At 44.2% G+C, this 14,438-nt stretch overlaps 2 protein-coding genes across 2 annotated transcripts; both read right to left on the bottom strand.

Moving 5' to 3' along the window:
* Window positions 1-4,136: 4,136 nt before the first annotated feature.
* N7529_010692 (uncharacterized protein) lies at window positions 4,137-4,808 on the bottom strand (the record flags this gene model as incomplete). Its single annotated transcript, XM_057246219.1, has 2 exons — window positions 4,137-4,474; window positions 4,532-4,808. 2 exons carry the CDS (start codon window positions 4,806-4,808, stop codon window positions 4,137-4,139), a joined length of 615 nt encoding a protein of 204 aa, XP_057091568.1.
* Window positions 4,809-6,256: 1,448 nt separating this feature from the next.
* Window positions 6,257-8,067, bottom strand: N7529_010691 (major facilitator superfamily-domain-containing protein; the record flags this gene model as incomplete). The annotated part of the gene is made up of 3 exons (XM_057246218.1): window positions 6,257-6,973; window positions 7,069-7,821; window positions 7,876-8,067. 3 exons carry the CDS (start codon window positions 8,065-8,067, stop codon window positions 6,257-6,259), a joined length of 1,662 nt encoding a protein of 553 aa, XP_057091567.1.
* Window positions 8,068-14,438: the final 6,371 nt, after the last annotated feature.

Below are 14,438 nucleotides of genomic sequence, written 5' to 3'. Positions count from 1 at the left end.
CCATAAAAGCTTACTGAAATAGCGATGTCTAGTAATCAAGCGCTAGTGAAAGGCGACTCCTATCTAGAAGTCTTCCAAGAATCTCCTTCTGGTCATTTTTGACTGCAGAATCAAGATAACGTCGTATGCTTCGCGCGGATGGTATATCGATCTTGCTTTGAGCTTGTTGAATGACCTCTACTAGGTCCTTGAATTAGGTATGCTCCACGATTCGGAAGGGTAGGTGAGCCGCTAAGATAAAGTCTAGGATCGCTTTAACGAGACGCTCCTAGGAGAAAGGTTGGTGTTTTAGGATCGATGGCTTTAGGATAATTATCAAGATTAGCAAAAGAGATATTAAAAATCTTAATAATAGAGTAATATACCATCTTTCTTAGTAGCTGATCAACCCTCTAAGTAACTGGCTTCCGAGTACAGGTGCCTGCCTTAATATGTACATTCATCGGTGATGACCTAGCACGGCGATATCTTAGATGAACAAGGGTATAGAGGCATAATATGCATATAACCTTTGGCTTACCAGTCTTCTCATATGCAACCTGATTGAAATTGTCCCAGATACTTGAAGTCTTTTTCCCATCCCAACGGATAGAGTCTTGTATATCAGGTGTTGATCTAGACTCTGTAGTTAACCACTAACTTATAAAGCGCTTACGAGATTCTTCCATCTCGCTACTAGGCTTAGAGGAATAGAGGACCTAATACTGCTGAAGAGGGAGGCCAACACGCGTAAGCGAGAGGGGTGCAATCGGAGATGAAATTTGAGACGTAGATGTTAATGGAGTTTGGCTGCTAATAAGCTCAGAGATATCATCTGAATAAAGAAGGTCGGTATTTAGACCTAGATCTGAATCAGCGCAGAAGGAGTAGTGGGATTGAGATGCTTATGAGTAAGACATGGTGTACTTGATCACTATGTTAGAGAGAGAGAGAAACTTACATATAGAACGAGCTGAAAATATCAGAATTATGGCAAATATGCTGTAACTCGTAAGTTGCGGGTGCGTACTTGACATCTCTTACTTTTGATAGCGATGATTGGCTATTACTAATCACTGGTGTGGATATTTAAGGATAATTGAGGATATATTGTGGATATCCGCATGGATATCCTTGGATATCCTTAACCTTGCCGCCATATTCACTAAGTCCGCTGTCAACAACATTGGAGCTTCCGACCGGTAATCTTCGAGAGAATCTATTTAGAATCATTATATACTTGAAAGTTAGGCTTAGATCATTAATTTAAAGCTAAATTAACTAAATTTGACCGGGAAATGGCGAGTTTGGTCAAATATACTTAGTTCAGCTGAGAGATGCTATACTTCTTCTATGAGTAAATATATATTTCTATGGTAAAGTAAAGTGAAATAACAAAAAATCATGGTTTCCCCCTAATACACTTTGAAAATAAAGATTGATGCTATAAGTAATAATGAAGCTAATAAATATTGGTTAATACATAGGTATTACTTAATATTTCATTGGGAAATAGGATAAATAAGGGTAGTAGTATGGTCAGGACCAAACCTGTGTATCTTTTGTTCTGAAAAATAAATTAATAAGCTGTATAAGAGGCACATGACGACCCCTAAGTAGATAATCAAGCGAGAGTTATGCTAGTGCGGATATCCGCAGAATATCCTCATATCCTCGCGGATATCCATGGATATCCTCATTGAGGATATGGTATGAAAGTAATATCCATTATCCTCAATTTGCGGATATGGTATTGAGCCTAATATCCAATGGAGAGGATATGCCGCAGTCTACTCAAGGGTTCTAGGCGTGGCATTCAGACAGCCTTTCACCTAGGTAGAGGTAGTATAAAGGACAGCTCTTACTCGCCCGAGTCTAAGTACATATACACCGGATTTTAGGCCGCGCGACATGGCTTTCCCTTTCCGCTTTAGTGCTCACCCCTTGCCGCTTGTTACTCACTGAGTAAAACCGAGCACGCCCCTGAGTATTACATAAGTACAAACTCGTCCACTAACGTGGATCCCTGTTACTCCGGCCACCCGCAAAATAAAATGGATCCCATAGCAACGTATGTTTTTGAACATCAACAATGCCCCCAATTCGATCTCAAAAAGCTCAAAAATTGGTTGAGCAGGAGGGCCGCCTTCTGTTAGCCATTAAAGCTATAGAAAATGGGAAATACGCCTCTATTAGAGCTGCTGCCGAAGCTTTCACTGTGCCGCGATTAACGTTATAAGATCGGATGAAGTTCTTTTCCTTAGTAATAATTCTACGCTAATATCTAGGCTAGCACCGAGGCAAGCCTTATAGCCGATTCGATCTTACGGCCCGAAGATAATCCTTATTAGTACTATCTGTAGTTATTTGATAGCGCTCGACCATATATTCAGATAAAACCTATTAGCGAGACTGAACCACTTTACGAATGCGTTTACCTAGCCGGTCATCCGGCTTTAACCATATCTAATTTAGACGACCCGCCCGGGTCTTTCCACTCTAAGGATATATTCTTTCCTTATCCTACGATTCCGGGGCGATAGAAGTTTTTCTCGCGACTAGATAACCGCATTACTCTCGTTAATAGCGAAATAGTCTTACCCCTTTCTTTTAAAGGCTATATTAAGCAACATCCGCTAGTCTATAAAGCGGTGGTTATAGGAGTGGGAAAAGCCACAAGGGGTCTTCTAATCCTACGCTCCGAGGAAACTAGGCCTATTCTCTGCCAGATAAAGACTATCTTAATACGATCTGGCCGTCCATTAAAGAGGCCAATTGCCACGTAGAGGCTTTTACTCAAATCTCACAGGACATAGTGGCGATTCTGCCATACACGGCAAATTTCCCCCGAACAGGCAAATGGTCTATAGTCCGAGCACAGCTCTACCAGCAATATGCTGAGTTGATCGAGACCTTGTACACCGCGGAAGCACGCGCCGACGCCGGTCTCTAACTTGACCTAGCCGAGACGCAGTCTCACCTTCTTCAGCTATGCTAGGATAAACTCGGCATCTCCATCTCGAGCGGGGATGTCGACTTATTTTCGGAAGGTATCGATAGCCGGAAAGCAATACGTCTCCACCGCTTGATTTTGCATATTTGTAGTTGCAGCAGCCATCCCAATAGATCTATATACATCACGTGACCTGGGATCCAACTGACCCAAGGAGCCGGGGTAGTTTTACGATGTGTAAGAAGAAGATTAGCCATTTCTCGAACCATACAGTAGAAGGCCGAGGGACTGGGCCGCGAGAATCCATAGAGAGAATCTAATTTTCAGGCGATCCCTCTTCAATCTCTGTTAATTTATGTGAATTAGCGCGAGAATTCGCGCAGTCTTGAACACCGAGGAGGATTTTGGTACGTTAAAATGGCGTGCTGTTTCACGAATAGAGCTGATTTCTTGGTTCTTTATAGCCTGAATAGCTAATAAGATTCTACCCTCTTGCTTGATCAATTTTCTAGAGCTTCGGGGGCGAATTGGTGGCATAGTAGGTGGTTGATTTAATTAGGTTCTAATTCATGGACGCGTTTTGGTTGGGTGTCCAGATCGGTAGTGGATTACGTTAACTAGTTAGTCGTAGATCGGGAGCTTCTTCTCTCGTCGGCCTCTTACAATAAATGCCATTATGGTATATTCCTGCCCTCGTGCGCTCGGTAGGAGCTCTGTGCAACGATTCTATCGAAATTTCAAACACTGCAAAGACTGGGATCATAGATGTATTAATTATATTCAAAATCATATCGAAGATTTGTCTCAACAATTGAAGTGTAAATATACAAATTTAAGGGACCGTGGCCCAGAAGGTTGAGGGTTCTGGCGTGGGAGCTCCTCCCCCTTCCCTTCTTCCCTCTCCCATGTCATGTACACCACCCAATACATCTTGTTTGCTCCACGGTCCCCAAAGATAAGATTGGACAAAGAAGCACAAGATGAAAAGATCCAAATCTCCCCTGGTGACAAAATAAATGGTACATGACTTTGCCAACCCGGTTTTTGGGAATGAGTACGAGTGTCTCCCCGTGCGAAGATCTTGGGGCCAGGCCACCTACCGAGTCCCATTCCAGGAACTCCTTTCTCTGATTGATCCGTCCCGAATTGAATTTTCTCAGGTTTCTACTGCCTGTTCAAACCGCCAGACAGTGCACTGCTCTTCTTATTCGGGCTTGGTGACCTCAATATGTCTTGAACCCTGGTTGTTCAGTTGATCCATCTGTCTGACGTATGACAAATAAAAAGATTTGCAGACTCGCGCTTTAGCGGATGTGAATAAAATCTGAAGGGAGCAAATTATTGTTCGCTGGAGCACGGACAACTGCTGCCAGTTCTGCAAACTCAAGTAGACAATGGCCAGAATTTCGATAAACGTAAACAGTGCAGCAGCGTTGAAACAGACGTAGAACAGTTTTCGTATGTTTGTGCGCCCTTGGATGAAGGTTGAACGGAGGACGGAAGCGATGTAAGCAAGCACAACCAAGGGTGCATCTAACAGGGCTAAAAGTTGTTAGGTCGGACACATCATCAGGAGCACATAATCTTTTGTAAACTTACCCCAGTATAAAGCAACGTTCATCATTCCAAGAGCACCATTTAATTCCAAGTATTTTGTTTTTGGGAGACCTATGGCCACCGGTAAGAAGCCCTGAATGATGAAGATCGACCCGAGATGATGGAGGACCATCAAAGGCTTGATAGACTGATCGAAAATGAGTTCGAAAAGATGGAATGCGGATGTGATCATGACTGATATGAATGCCATGTCACCCAAGGTAAAGTCTGAACCGTGTGAGTACGGATCAAACCAGTTCTTATTTGCAAAAGCCACCATAAGAGCTGGTTTTAAAATAAGAACAAAAGAGGCCACCCGGGCGACTATCCCGACATGTCGAAGTCCAAAGGTTTGTTTGTCAGATTCTTTCATAGAAGAGTACTTCTTGCCGTATATGAAGTCAAGAAGAAACGACCCAAGTACACACCGACTGAATAACACATATGAAACACAAAGAGCACAAAAGATGAGAGCATCGTAACTGCTGGATTTGGTAATGAACAGGCAGAACCCTGGCAGAATGGGATTTTCTAGTGTGTTGGCCGACAAGAAATCCTTGCATCCCACACTACTGAGTCTTTCCATTTTGAACTCGCTCGCGAAAGAACCAAGAAAAACAAAAATCGTAGAAAGGAATGGAAATACACCGACTACTTATAGGGTTATCCGGAAGGATGAACTTGACAAGATCGCCCATGCTTACGAAAGGACGATGGATAAACAAATTGACACAAGGCAGATCGCAAATTTCTACTCCGTACAGAGTACAGAGTACCTGGAAACAAGATTTCAGATTTTCCAATTCAGCCATGCAAGGGCGCCCGAAAAAGACGTGTTCAGCATGGGCTTTGTAAGAGGGCAGGTCCCACTGACAACCAAAAGAGGACCCACTGTCAATGGGGCATTTGTACAAGTACAGTATTTCTACGGAGTACTGTGGGTGGGATCTGTCCGCTCGGGGTTTGTCCACCAGTTACAAACCTAGACCGCGGAGAGTTTCACCTCGTGCATGATGCCGTGCGTTTGTTCCTGTGGTGATAGATCAGATTTGAACACCCGAATCGCTAGATCGATGCAAGGGTTTAATCTGCCAACTGAACAACAGCTTTGTTATTCTGAACGTTGGGTATTAACATTAATATAAATCAAATCTATGTAGTGCAGATCGTGCCCAAGCCCTTACGATCATCTCAGCATGAACATTGATGAATACTAGCTCATTTGGAGTCTTGCAAGCTGAAAAACAGAGATGCTGACCCACTTCAGCACCAGAAAGTATATTACAATAGTCGTAATTGCTAGCTTCGATCTATGGATCTCGGACCGCTGATCGGTTCAAGCTTTTTGTTGTATCACGCTACTCCGTATCTGGAACCATTAAGTGAAGAGCCAAGTACTCCGTGCTCCATATTCAGATTACTGCTGAAAGACCTTCAAAGTCCTTGGAAAGCTCCTACCTATGTTCGTCTCTGCTATGTTTTCAAGATTTTGGGCTGCCTTTGCATTCTAATTTTATCTGTTGTTTGATTTTAGTTTGATTATCTTTTGCGGTCTTTTTTTTCTCTTTTTTTTTGACACCATACAGAAATCAACCAGCATAAAAGGTAATTTTGTTGGTATTAAATTTAAGCGAGCAAAAAGCGGTGGTTCTCTTGGTGGATACTTTGCAATTCCAAATTATTCGAGTCTCCCTTTTTATGTTTTAACGAGCAAATCATAGCGAGATCCTATGGGATCAGTTCTTCAGTGTCGATATTCGTCTTTTTCTGAAGCCCATGTTGGGTTTCCAACTTCTTATTCATGCTGACCGACTTGAGAAAGAGTGTAGCCACCAAACCAACCCCAGCAAGGGCAACTAAAACTTCGAACAGATTTTTGAGACTCTCCACGTAGGCTGTATTCGCCGTGTGGATGAATGCTGGGGTGTAGGATGACTTGTTGTTTCTGAGGCTTGCAACAAAGCCTTCAACATTATCGGCTATGTCCAAGGGTAGATGGCGAATTTGCAAGTGATAACGGAGTCGGTTTTGCATCACAGTACTGCTGACGGCAACTCCGAGGCACATCCCAAAGGATCGCAGGAATGTGTACATGGCTGCCGCTTGCGCCGAGTCTTTTGCGGCTGCCAGTGCTTGGACACACATACTACTCGACACAATAACACAACCGTGGCCCATGCCCACCGAGAGGAATATGAGCACCCAGGCGTAAGTTTTGATATCAATATCGAGCAATATCAATAAGCCGGTGGAGGTAGCAATCAAAACCCAGCCGGACCACAAGGCCCAGCGAATATGACCTGACTTGGTTATAACGATACCAACCACAAGACTGACCGGCATCAAAGATCCGGTTATTGTCATCAAAGAGACACCGGTCAAAGTGAGAGACATATCCTTGGGGCCCTCAAGGTACAGCGGAAGAGAATAGAGTTCGCAGAACATCTAGTTAAATCAAACATTAGTATCAACTCTCAAGAAGGTGTCAATCTTTGGAGGAAAGAAGAAGGACATATCAATATTCGTTCGGAAACACTCACCAGTAATCCCTGGAGAACAGCACAAATGTACATTGCCCGTGAGGACGCATTTCGGAATAGAGCGAGACAAAGGAATGGATTTTTAGGGACTTTCTTTAACCAAAGAATGGTAGCCAGCACTCCTACCAAGCCAAGGCAAATTGGAAACAGAGTGCGCCAACTTGACCATGCGAACTGGCCACCGCCCCAAGTGATACCCATCAGAAAACTCGACACACTTCCCATGAACAGAAAAGTGCCGAGCCAATCGATAGATTTGAGCTGCTTCAAAACGCTTCCATTTCGAGGCCTTTGCAATCTCACAACCCACGGGACCATGACAAGGCCTACAGCCATAAAGGGGAAATTGATATAGAAAACCCAACGCCAGGTGGTGTGGTCAACAAGCAGCCCTCCAATGAGCGGACCGGTTACCGTCCCGACCACAAATGCTATTTGTATGATGGATGAGTATGCTGGGCGCTGTCGAAGAGGAATGATATCCGTCGTGATGACAAACGTTTGACATAGGATACCACCCCCTCCAACTCCCTGAATGGTCCGACCGGCTAGAAGAACGGCCATGTCTTGGGCAAGACAGCAGATTAGGGTTCCAATGGTAAATAGCACAATGGACATAAACAGCACGATCTGTCGTCCTAGGACACCTGAAAGTGCCACAAAGAGCGGCTGAAACACGGCGGATGATAGGAGGTATGCTGTTCCAACCCAATATGCTTCATTTGTATCTCCGTGCAATTCCGAAGCAATTGTCTACAGCTTCATATCAGCGACAAGATTAAATAAGATTTTAAAAGTGCGACTTACTGGGAGAACGGGAACAAGGACCGTCCCGTCGAGAGCTACAACCATTGATACGATTGCCAGACAACTCAAAATCATCAATTCCTGTCTCCCAGGTTTCCAATTGACATAACCATCCTCTTTTTCGCCTGTAAAAGGTTGTTCTTGTGGCGCATGAGCGTTATTCTCGCCTTTCTCATCCAAAATCACCGACATGCTGGAGATTATCCCGCGGAATAGGACACCTTGCGATGAGAGCCTCTGCTATTTGACTAGCAATTGCTTCACCGACAAGGTCTAAACAGACGATAGGCTACTCGAAGAAGCAATAAACGCTGAGAAACAGTTGATTCAGACTGTCAAAGCAAAAAGACCCATCGGGGGAAAAGAGAGAGAGAGCCAGCCTAGGCGGTCATCTGACCCCCTAACAAGAGGTTCACGGGTCATTGTTTGTTTGTCTCGCTCTTCGTCTGCCGGGTTCTCTTACTGTCGATCGGTTCCACTGTCGATCGGTTCCACTGTCGATCGGCTCCACTATCGATTGGTCCCAGTCGTGTCTCCTTGCTTTTAGTCGAGTGTTGTGATAGATCCGCTGGTTGAATCTTGTTCCAAGGTTTGAAGTTACGGTGTCCACAAATGAAGTTTTATTTAGGTAAGAACTTTGCGACACCCCACTTGTATAAACTAGTGCGGAAATTAAATTACACATCGTGTGTCGGGCTGCGGTGGACACAGTAAAGCCCTTGTCACGCAAGGCTGATCTCCAGCTCTCGGGGCCGTGTACTTGCCAATTTCTTTTATCAGACATGCTAAAAGGCCCAAAGTAAGGATAGTACAGCTAGCACTTGTTAGCGTCTAAAACCAAAAGAGATATCAGACTTGGATCTTTCCGAGGTTGATAATTCTTGGAAGAAATCATGATTCTCACACTCCATCAGATGCAGACATCTTAAGATTCAAACAGTGAGTGTGTGTAGAGATGTCAACAAAATCACTTCACAGCAACAAAAGCAAAAACATACAACAGTGAGGATTCGCTGGTGGTCATCCACCCAACTACTAACTCATCGGAGGCAACCGATGCCTCATTTATGAGGTGTTTTTCGAAAATGCCAACACCTTATCCCGGAAGCATTCGGCTTGTGACGGGCTCATTCATTCGTGGGCATGTCTTGGGCGTTAGACAATTCTTTCAAGCACGAGTTTACTGGTTTGTCTAAAATGAGCGCAATCGCCATCCCGAGTAAAACTATGAACTGCAATAGTTAACGTATTTCACATACGAGTGGATCACACAAACGAGCGGATCACTCACCATTATATATTTCTTTTAAATGTATTTTTTTCACACCAAACACCATATATCAAAATCAACTAAGAAATAGGTCTATCTGGACATGTCTCTCTTCTATGGCCTGGCTTCCTACATATTCCACCACCCCGGGGTGCCCGGGTAGGTGCCTGTGAATGCTCCGATAGGCTGGCTGGCCCGGGGGGGGGGGGGGGGGGGGTTCGAAGGTAAAAATCAAGCTTTGATATCACTTGATCAGGGCAGAAAGGCACTAAACCAGCGGCTACGAAGCTATGTTTAATAGTCTCGGATTTAAAAGCTTCAATTCGGGCAGAAAGATAAGCTTCAAGGAAATCAAGTTTGTCGAAATAGTTGACCCCATTCCGCATCTTCGTTTCGACAAGCCGATCGTATAAGCGCTTTAAGACCGCAAAACAACCGATATCAAGGGGCTATAAAAGGTGCGAGGAATGTGCGGGCATGCAAATTGGTATAATATTGTTTTTTTTACAGATTTTATCGAATTTCGGAGTTAAATGACTTCCGTGACCATCGAGTATTAAAAGTCGATACCGACCCTTTAACCGCGAAAAAGTCGACGGAATAAAGAGCTTCTTAAGCCAACAAAGGCCGAATTCATCCGAGGTCCAGCCGTTCGGGCTTACTTCAAATCGCTAATCATCGGGAAGACCGTCGAACCAAGATTCGATGAACACCTTGCCTTTAAAAATAATACACGGAGGCAACGCCTTACCGGAAGCATTTGTATATTCAACTGTAGTCACCCACTCGCGATTTCAGGGTTATATTTGTTTTCGCCGAGCGAAACTAGTCTCATCAAGTTGTAAATATCATCGGGATCAATACCATTTTCAAAGATAGTTTTTTAAACAAGATTAAACCACTCTCCGATAATCTTCGGGTCTTCGCACTTCGCACGTTCATAATTATAACGTCTCGAGAATCGGGTTAATAACTCGGGATACCTTTTTACGAAGTTATAAACCCATTGTTCGCCGACTGTTTAAACCGGGGTAGTTCCGCGGGCTTAAAGAAGAAGATTCGCAGTTTCTCGTACAGTAGTAGGCCTAGGCGCTGCTCCACGATCATCAAGCGATAAGATCCATTTTTGAAGCGTTTCCTCTTCGAGTTCTGTTAATTTATAGCTGTTAGCGCGAGAAATCGCGCGGTGTTGAACCCCACGGAGGCGGGACCGGTATCCATAGTCACAAAGGCGGTGTGCAACGGCAGATAACCCCATAAAAGAATGTCCACGGTTCGACTAAGCTCCCGTACGAGTTGTTTAGATATCAAGAGGAATTCACTATAGGAGAACTGGTTTTTTTATCTTAATTAGCACAGAGTATACAAATAGTCAACCACTCGGGTCCCTGCCTTGAAGGCAAAGGGACAAAAAAAGAGCGACGGCTGCAGGGTTCGAACCTGCGCTCCCGAAGGAACTAGATATCCCGAACTCGGAAATCGAAGCATTCGATAAATTCAAGTCTAGCGCCTTAGACCACTCGGCCAAACCGCCTTTTTTGATATAGTAAGATCCCTAATAAAGCGTATGTATATCTAGTCTTTTTTTCCCGAAAAGATCTAAAGCCTCCGTTACCTAGGTAGGTTACTCGTTCAAGCCTCTCGCATCTGTCTTCTGTGGCGAGAGAAAGACTATGTACTTCCCCGCGAGCGGGCCAGCGTCGGTTTGGGCGGTCGGTCCAAGGCCCTCGGAAGGTAACGCCCTTGTATATCCTAAAAGACATGCTTGGTACAACGCTCAGTCGACTTCGACTTTAGGAAATAAGGGCGCTTTAAACCCTACTATTAGATAGGAAAGACTATATAATTAAACACCGGGCTGCCGCGGAATTGAAAGGTTTTGCGAGCTTTGGATCTTGGGGAAATGTCGGAATAGGAGTTCAGGATTAACATTGAATAGAGAGGACAGTTGAAGCAGTATGTAGGGTTTCTCGACTGCAATTGGCATTCCTTTCTGCCCTATATTGTAGGATTCGTAGGCCATAGACTCTATATTAAATTTATAAAGACGAGGAAATTATAATTATTTAATTCTTAATTTTTCTAAACCGTATGGGTAGTTTATTTGATAAAAACAAAGCCGACGCCAAGCAAAGCAATCCGATGGGGTTCTTCCAAGGCCTATCAACCAAAATTAGCAACTCCGTAGACAGGTGATAAAGACATAAATGACAGAGGAAAGAAAAGAAGTCGAACTAGAGTAGGAAAAATCCATTTGGCATTTATAAGTACAGAAACACCGCAGTCGCTTCTAGCAGCTTTTTAAGAGCAAACAGATTCCAGCATAGCTCACTCTTTCACGTCATAATATGGTCAAGCCTCCCGGTAAGGCCATTGCTCGAAATATTTGGGCATCAATGGGCTCCATGGGATTCTAGAGAATCGACATACTCAATTGTACAATCATCCACTAATTAAACACCCATGAGACTCCTACCTTGGAATGAGGTGACTCATGTACGGGTGAAAGAATCGTATCAGAATGGATCAGCCCTCGCCGACGTAGTGCACAAGGATCTTCCTCAAAGCCCGCCTCTATTGTCCCTATTATCCTTCTTTTTCTTCTCTGCCTTGGTCTGTTTTCATCTTGACCAGAGAACAAATTAACTCAAAGATGAATGATAACCCAAAGTCAATTAGAACTAAATCCCTTGTCGATCAGCTTTGAGCATATGCATATTTGATAGAATATCAATTACATCAAATCAGATTTAGACTTTGGTAGCTTTTGAACCAGAGATGTCACTTCGAGTCGGAAGCTTAGCATGGTCAAAAGCCAGTAGATCTCGTTCCCTTGTGATAGAACGTAGACTTCAATGATTAATGAAATATTAAGTCTATCATCGACGAAAAGACATGTCTATATTAGCTTTCCAAGGGGTTCGGCTTCCAGTGCAGTGACTTAAATGACCCGCGGTCGTACAACAGAGATAATGTCAGTCAATATTTTATAGAATAGAGCGGCTTCTACCGATGCACAGGGACCTGTCATGGAAGCAAAATGGGTCACTATGCGCCGTGTTTCGGTGTGTTTCGTCGACGTTTGTTTAGAGTTATGTAGTCGCACGGGAGCACCCGAGTTAACGGGTATCGTGCAGGCTTGGTATCCAGTTAAACCGCGACTTCGCGTCACTGTGGCGTAGTATCACCGTCTGTGTGCAGATTCTCTAATGAGATCGCGCTCTGCGACGTTGTCGGCATCACTAACAAAAGTTTGTACAGAGCCATAATGGGAGATCGGATTTAGTGGGTGTGGTTATAATCGCCCTCGGAATTTTAGAGTGGGTACTATGGGATATTCTAGAAACGGACATCGGAGGCTTTTCGCATTAAAAGCTGAAAAGCAATTGGGCTTCCTTTTTTCATTGCGTAACACGGAGAGAGACTGCGGGACTGCTCTTTCGGAGAGGGAGCCAAGTAAGCACTTAAAATTGGCCCTCCTTACTTGGTATAGCAAACAGTGAGTTGACGCTTTGTGGGCGTGCTGCGTGGATGGTATAGTAGGGCAAATTGGGAGTTTCGAGTACTTTAATCCGACCATATTCGATGTAGCCGTAAAATGAACGATGGGAATCAATCAAAAATGGTGTGTTCCATCTACATAGGTGTATATAAGTCTTTACCCACTAGGTAATAACATCTGACATTGATAAATTCTTAAGCTACGTACATATATACCTATGTACCTAGGCGGTAGGTACCCCTAGTATACAACCCTATTCCCGAGGTCGAATCTGTTGATTACGGTGAAAAGAAAACATTGGTCATTATGACGATTTTTGATGGATGCACTTGCCATTTAATAATAGTATCTCTTCTCCCCAATTTGAAATGTCCCCAACACCTCTTTTCCCCTCCCAAATATGCTTGTTCTTTCTACCTTTCGGTTTATACATTCAGCTATGAACAATGCAATCAACTTTCATCATTGTTATTACAACTGTGACTTTTCCTCTACGATGCTACATTCACGCCAAAACCGGAATAACTTCGATAGATATTTTACAACTTTGCGTGGTTTATTCATTTACCTGGAGGTGAATGTGAGTTCTTCTCATTAAGCAGTGGAATGAGAGGCTTCAAACGCTAAATAAGGATGCAAAGCTTATAGAGAACGCACACCTACGAAGGTTACAGTCACTTTCAGCCTTGATTATCAACCAGCGACTAGAGATGCTCAACTTTACCTCTGCCGGTGGCGACGGCGAGGAACCCCCCCCCCCCCGTTCCCGGCTCAGCGAGTCGCAAATCAAGAACCTGCGACGCAAGATTCGTCGCGAAGAGGCCGCCAAAGTCGTAATTTTCTATTGTTTCTATATCCACACTTGTTCTCTCTCATCTTCATTCCCAATCTTCCCTCCTATCTGTGTCTATGTGTGTCGTCCAGAATGCTCTCTGGTCTACAACAAATATATGGCGTGTTTCATCAATCCACCTATATGCTCTCGAAGAAGCTACATCGGCTTGCGGCAATAGCCCAGAAAGATGACAATTATGTTGCAACTGAACCACGGGTTTTCGATGCAGCTATATCCAAATGCGACACAATTATAACAGAGTGAGGCTAACAGATGCATCAGACAAAGGCCTCAGAGCAGGCAGGAAGGCCGGGCGGCCCACTCGAGCGCTGGGAAACACAAATCGAATAATCTTTTGCACCCGCAGGCCACCCGCTACCTGGCCAAATTCATGCACCAGACAGGTCTCCTCCAGCAATTCCGTTGCGTTGAGCTCGAGGAAGATGACAAACAAACTGGCCAATGGGCCATGGATGCAGGTGTGGAAGACGATGGGTAATCAACAACGAAACGAGCGAAACCGGGTATCGAGAGGCTCGGTGACAGTCGACAATCATGCCAATCAACTAGCCAGCACAATACAAGACGAATTGAAACGAAGGTAAGGGGAGGTGGGCTATGGTGATGGAAGAGAGTGAAGGAGGATGGAGGATGGAGGGTGCACTCCATGACGATCATTGTGGGATTCTCATATGTACTGCATTTGTTTCTGGGGCTGGCAGGAAGGAAATGGGCTGATTTCCGCACTCTTTTCGAACCATCATCTGTTTCCTCTTTGGGAGACTGGGGGACTGCGAGAGCAGGTATCCATCTAGGATCCCAGGCCGGGTGTTTGGCTACGAGTTCTTGCTTCCGCTGGAGGAAGCGCCTGCGTAGTCATACACAACTATTTAGACTGCAACAGGTTAATTGAAATTTGATTGATTGATTGATTGATTGATTGAACACAAATCGAA

This window comes from Penicillium soppii (assembly GCF_028829465.1).
Source record: "Penicillium soppii strain IBT 18220 chromosome Unknown utg000010l, whole genome shotgun sequence".
NCBI classification, from domain to species: Eukaryota; Fungi; Ascomycota; class Eurotiomycetes; order Eurotiales; family Aspergillaceae; genus Penicillium; species Penicillium soppii.
Note: the sequence above shows the minus strand (reverse complement) of the source record. Positions and strands in the feature narration are given on the sequence as shown.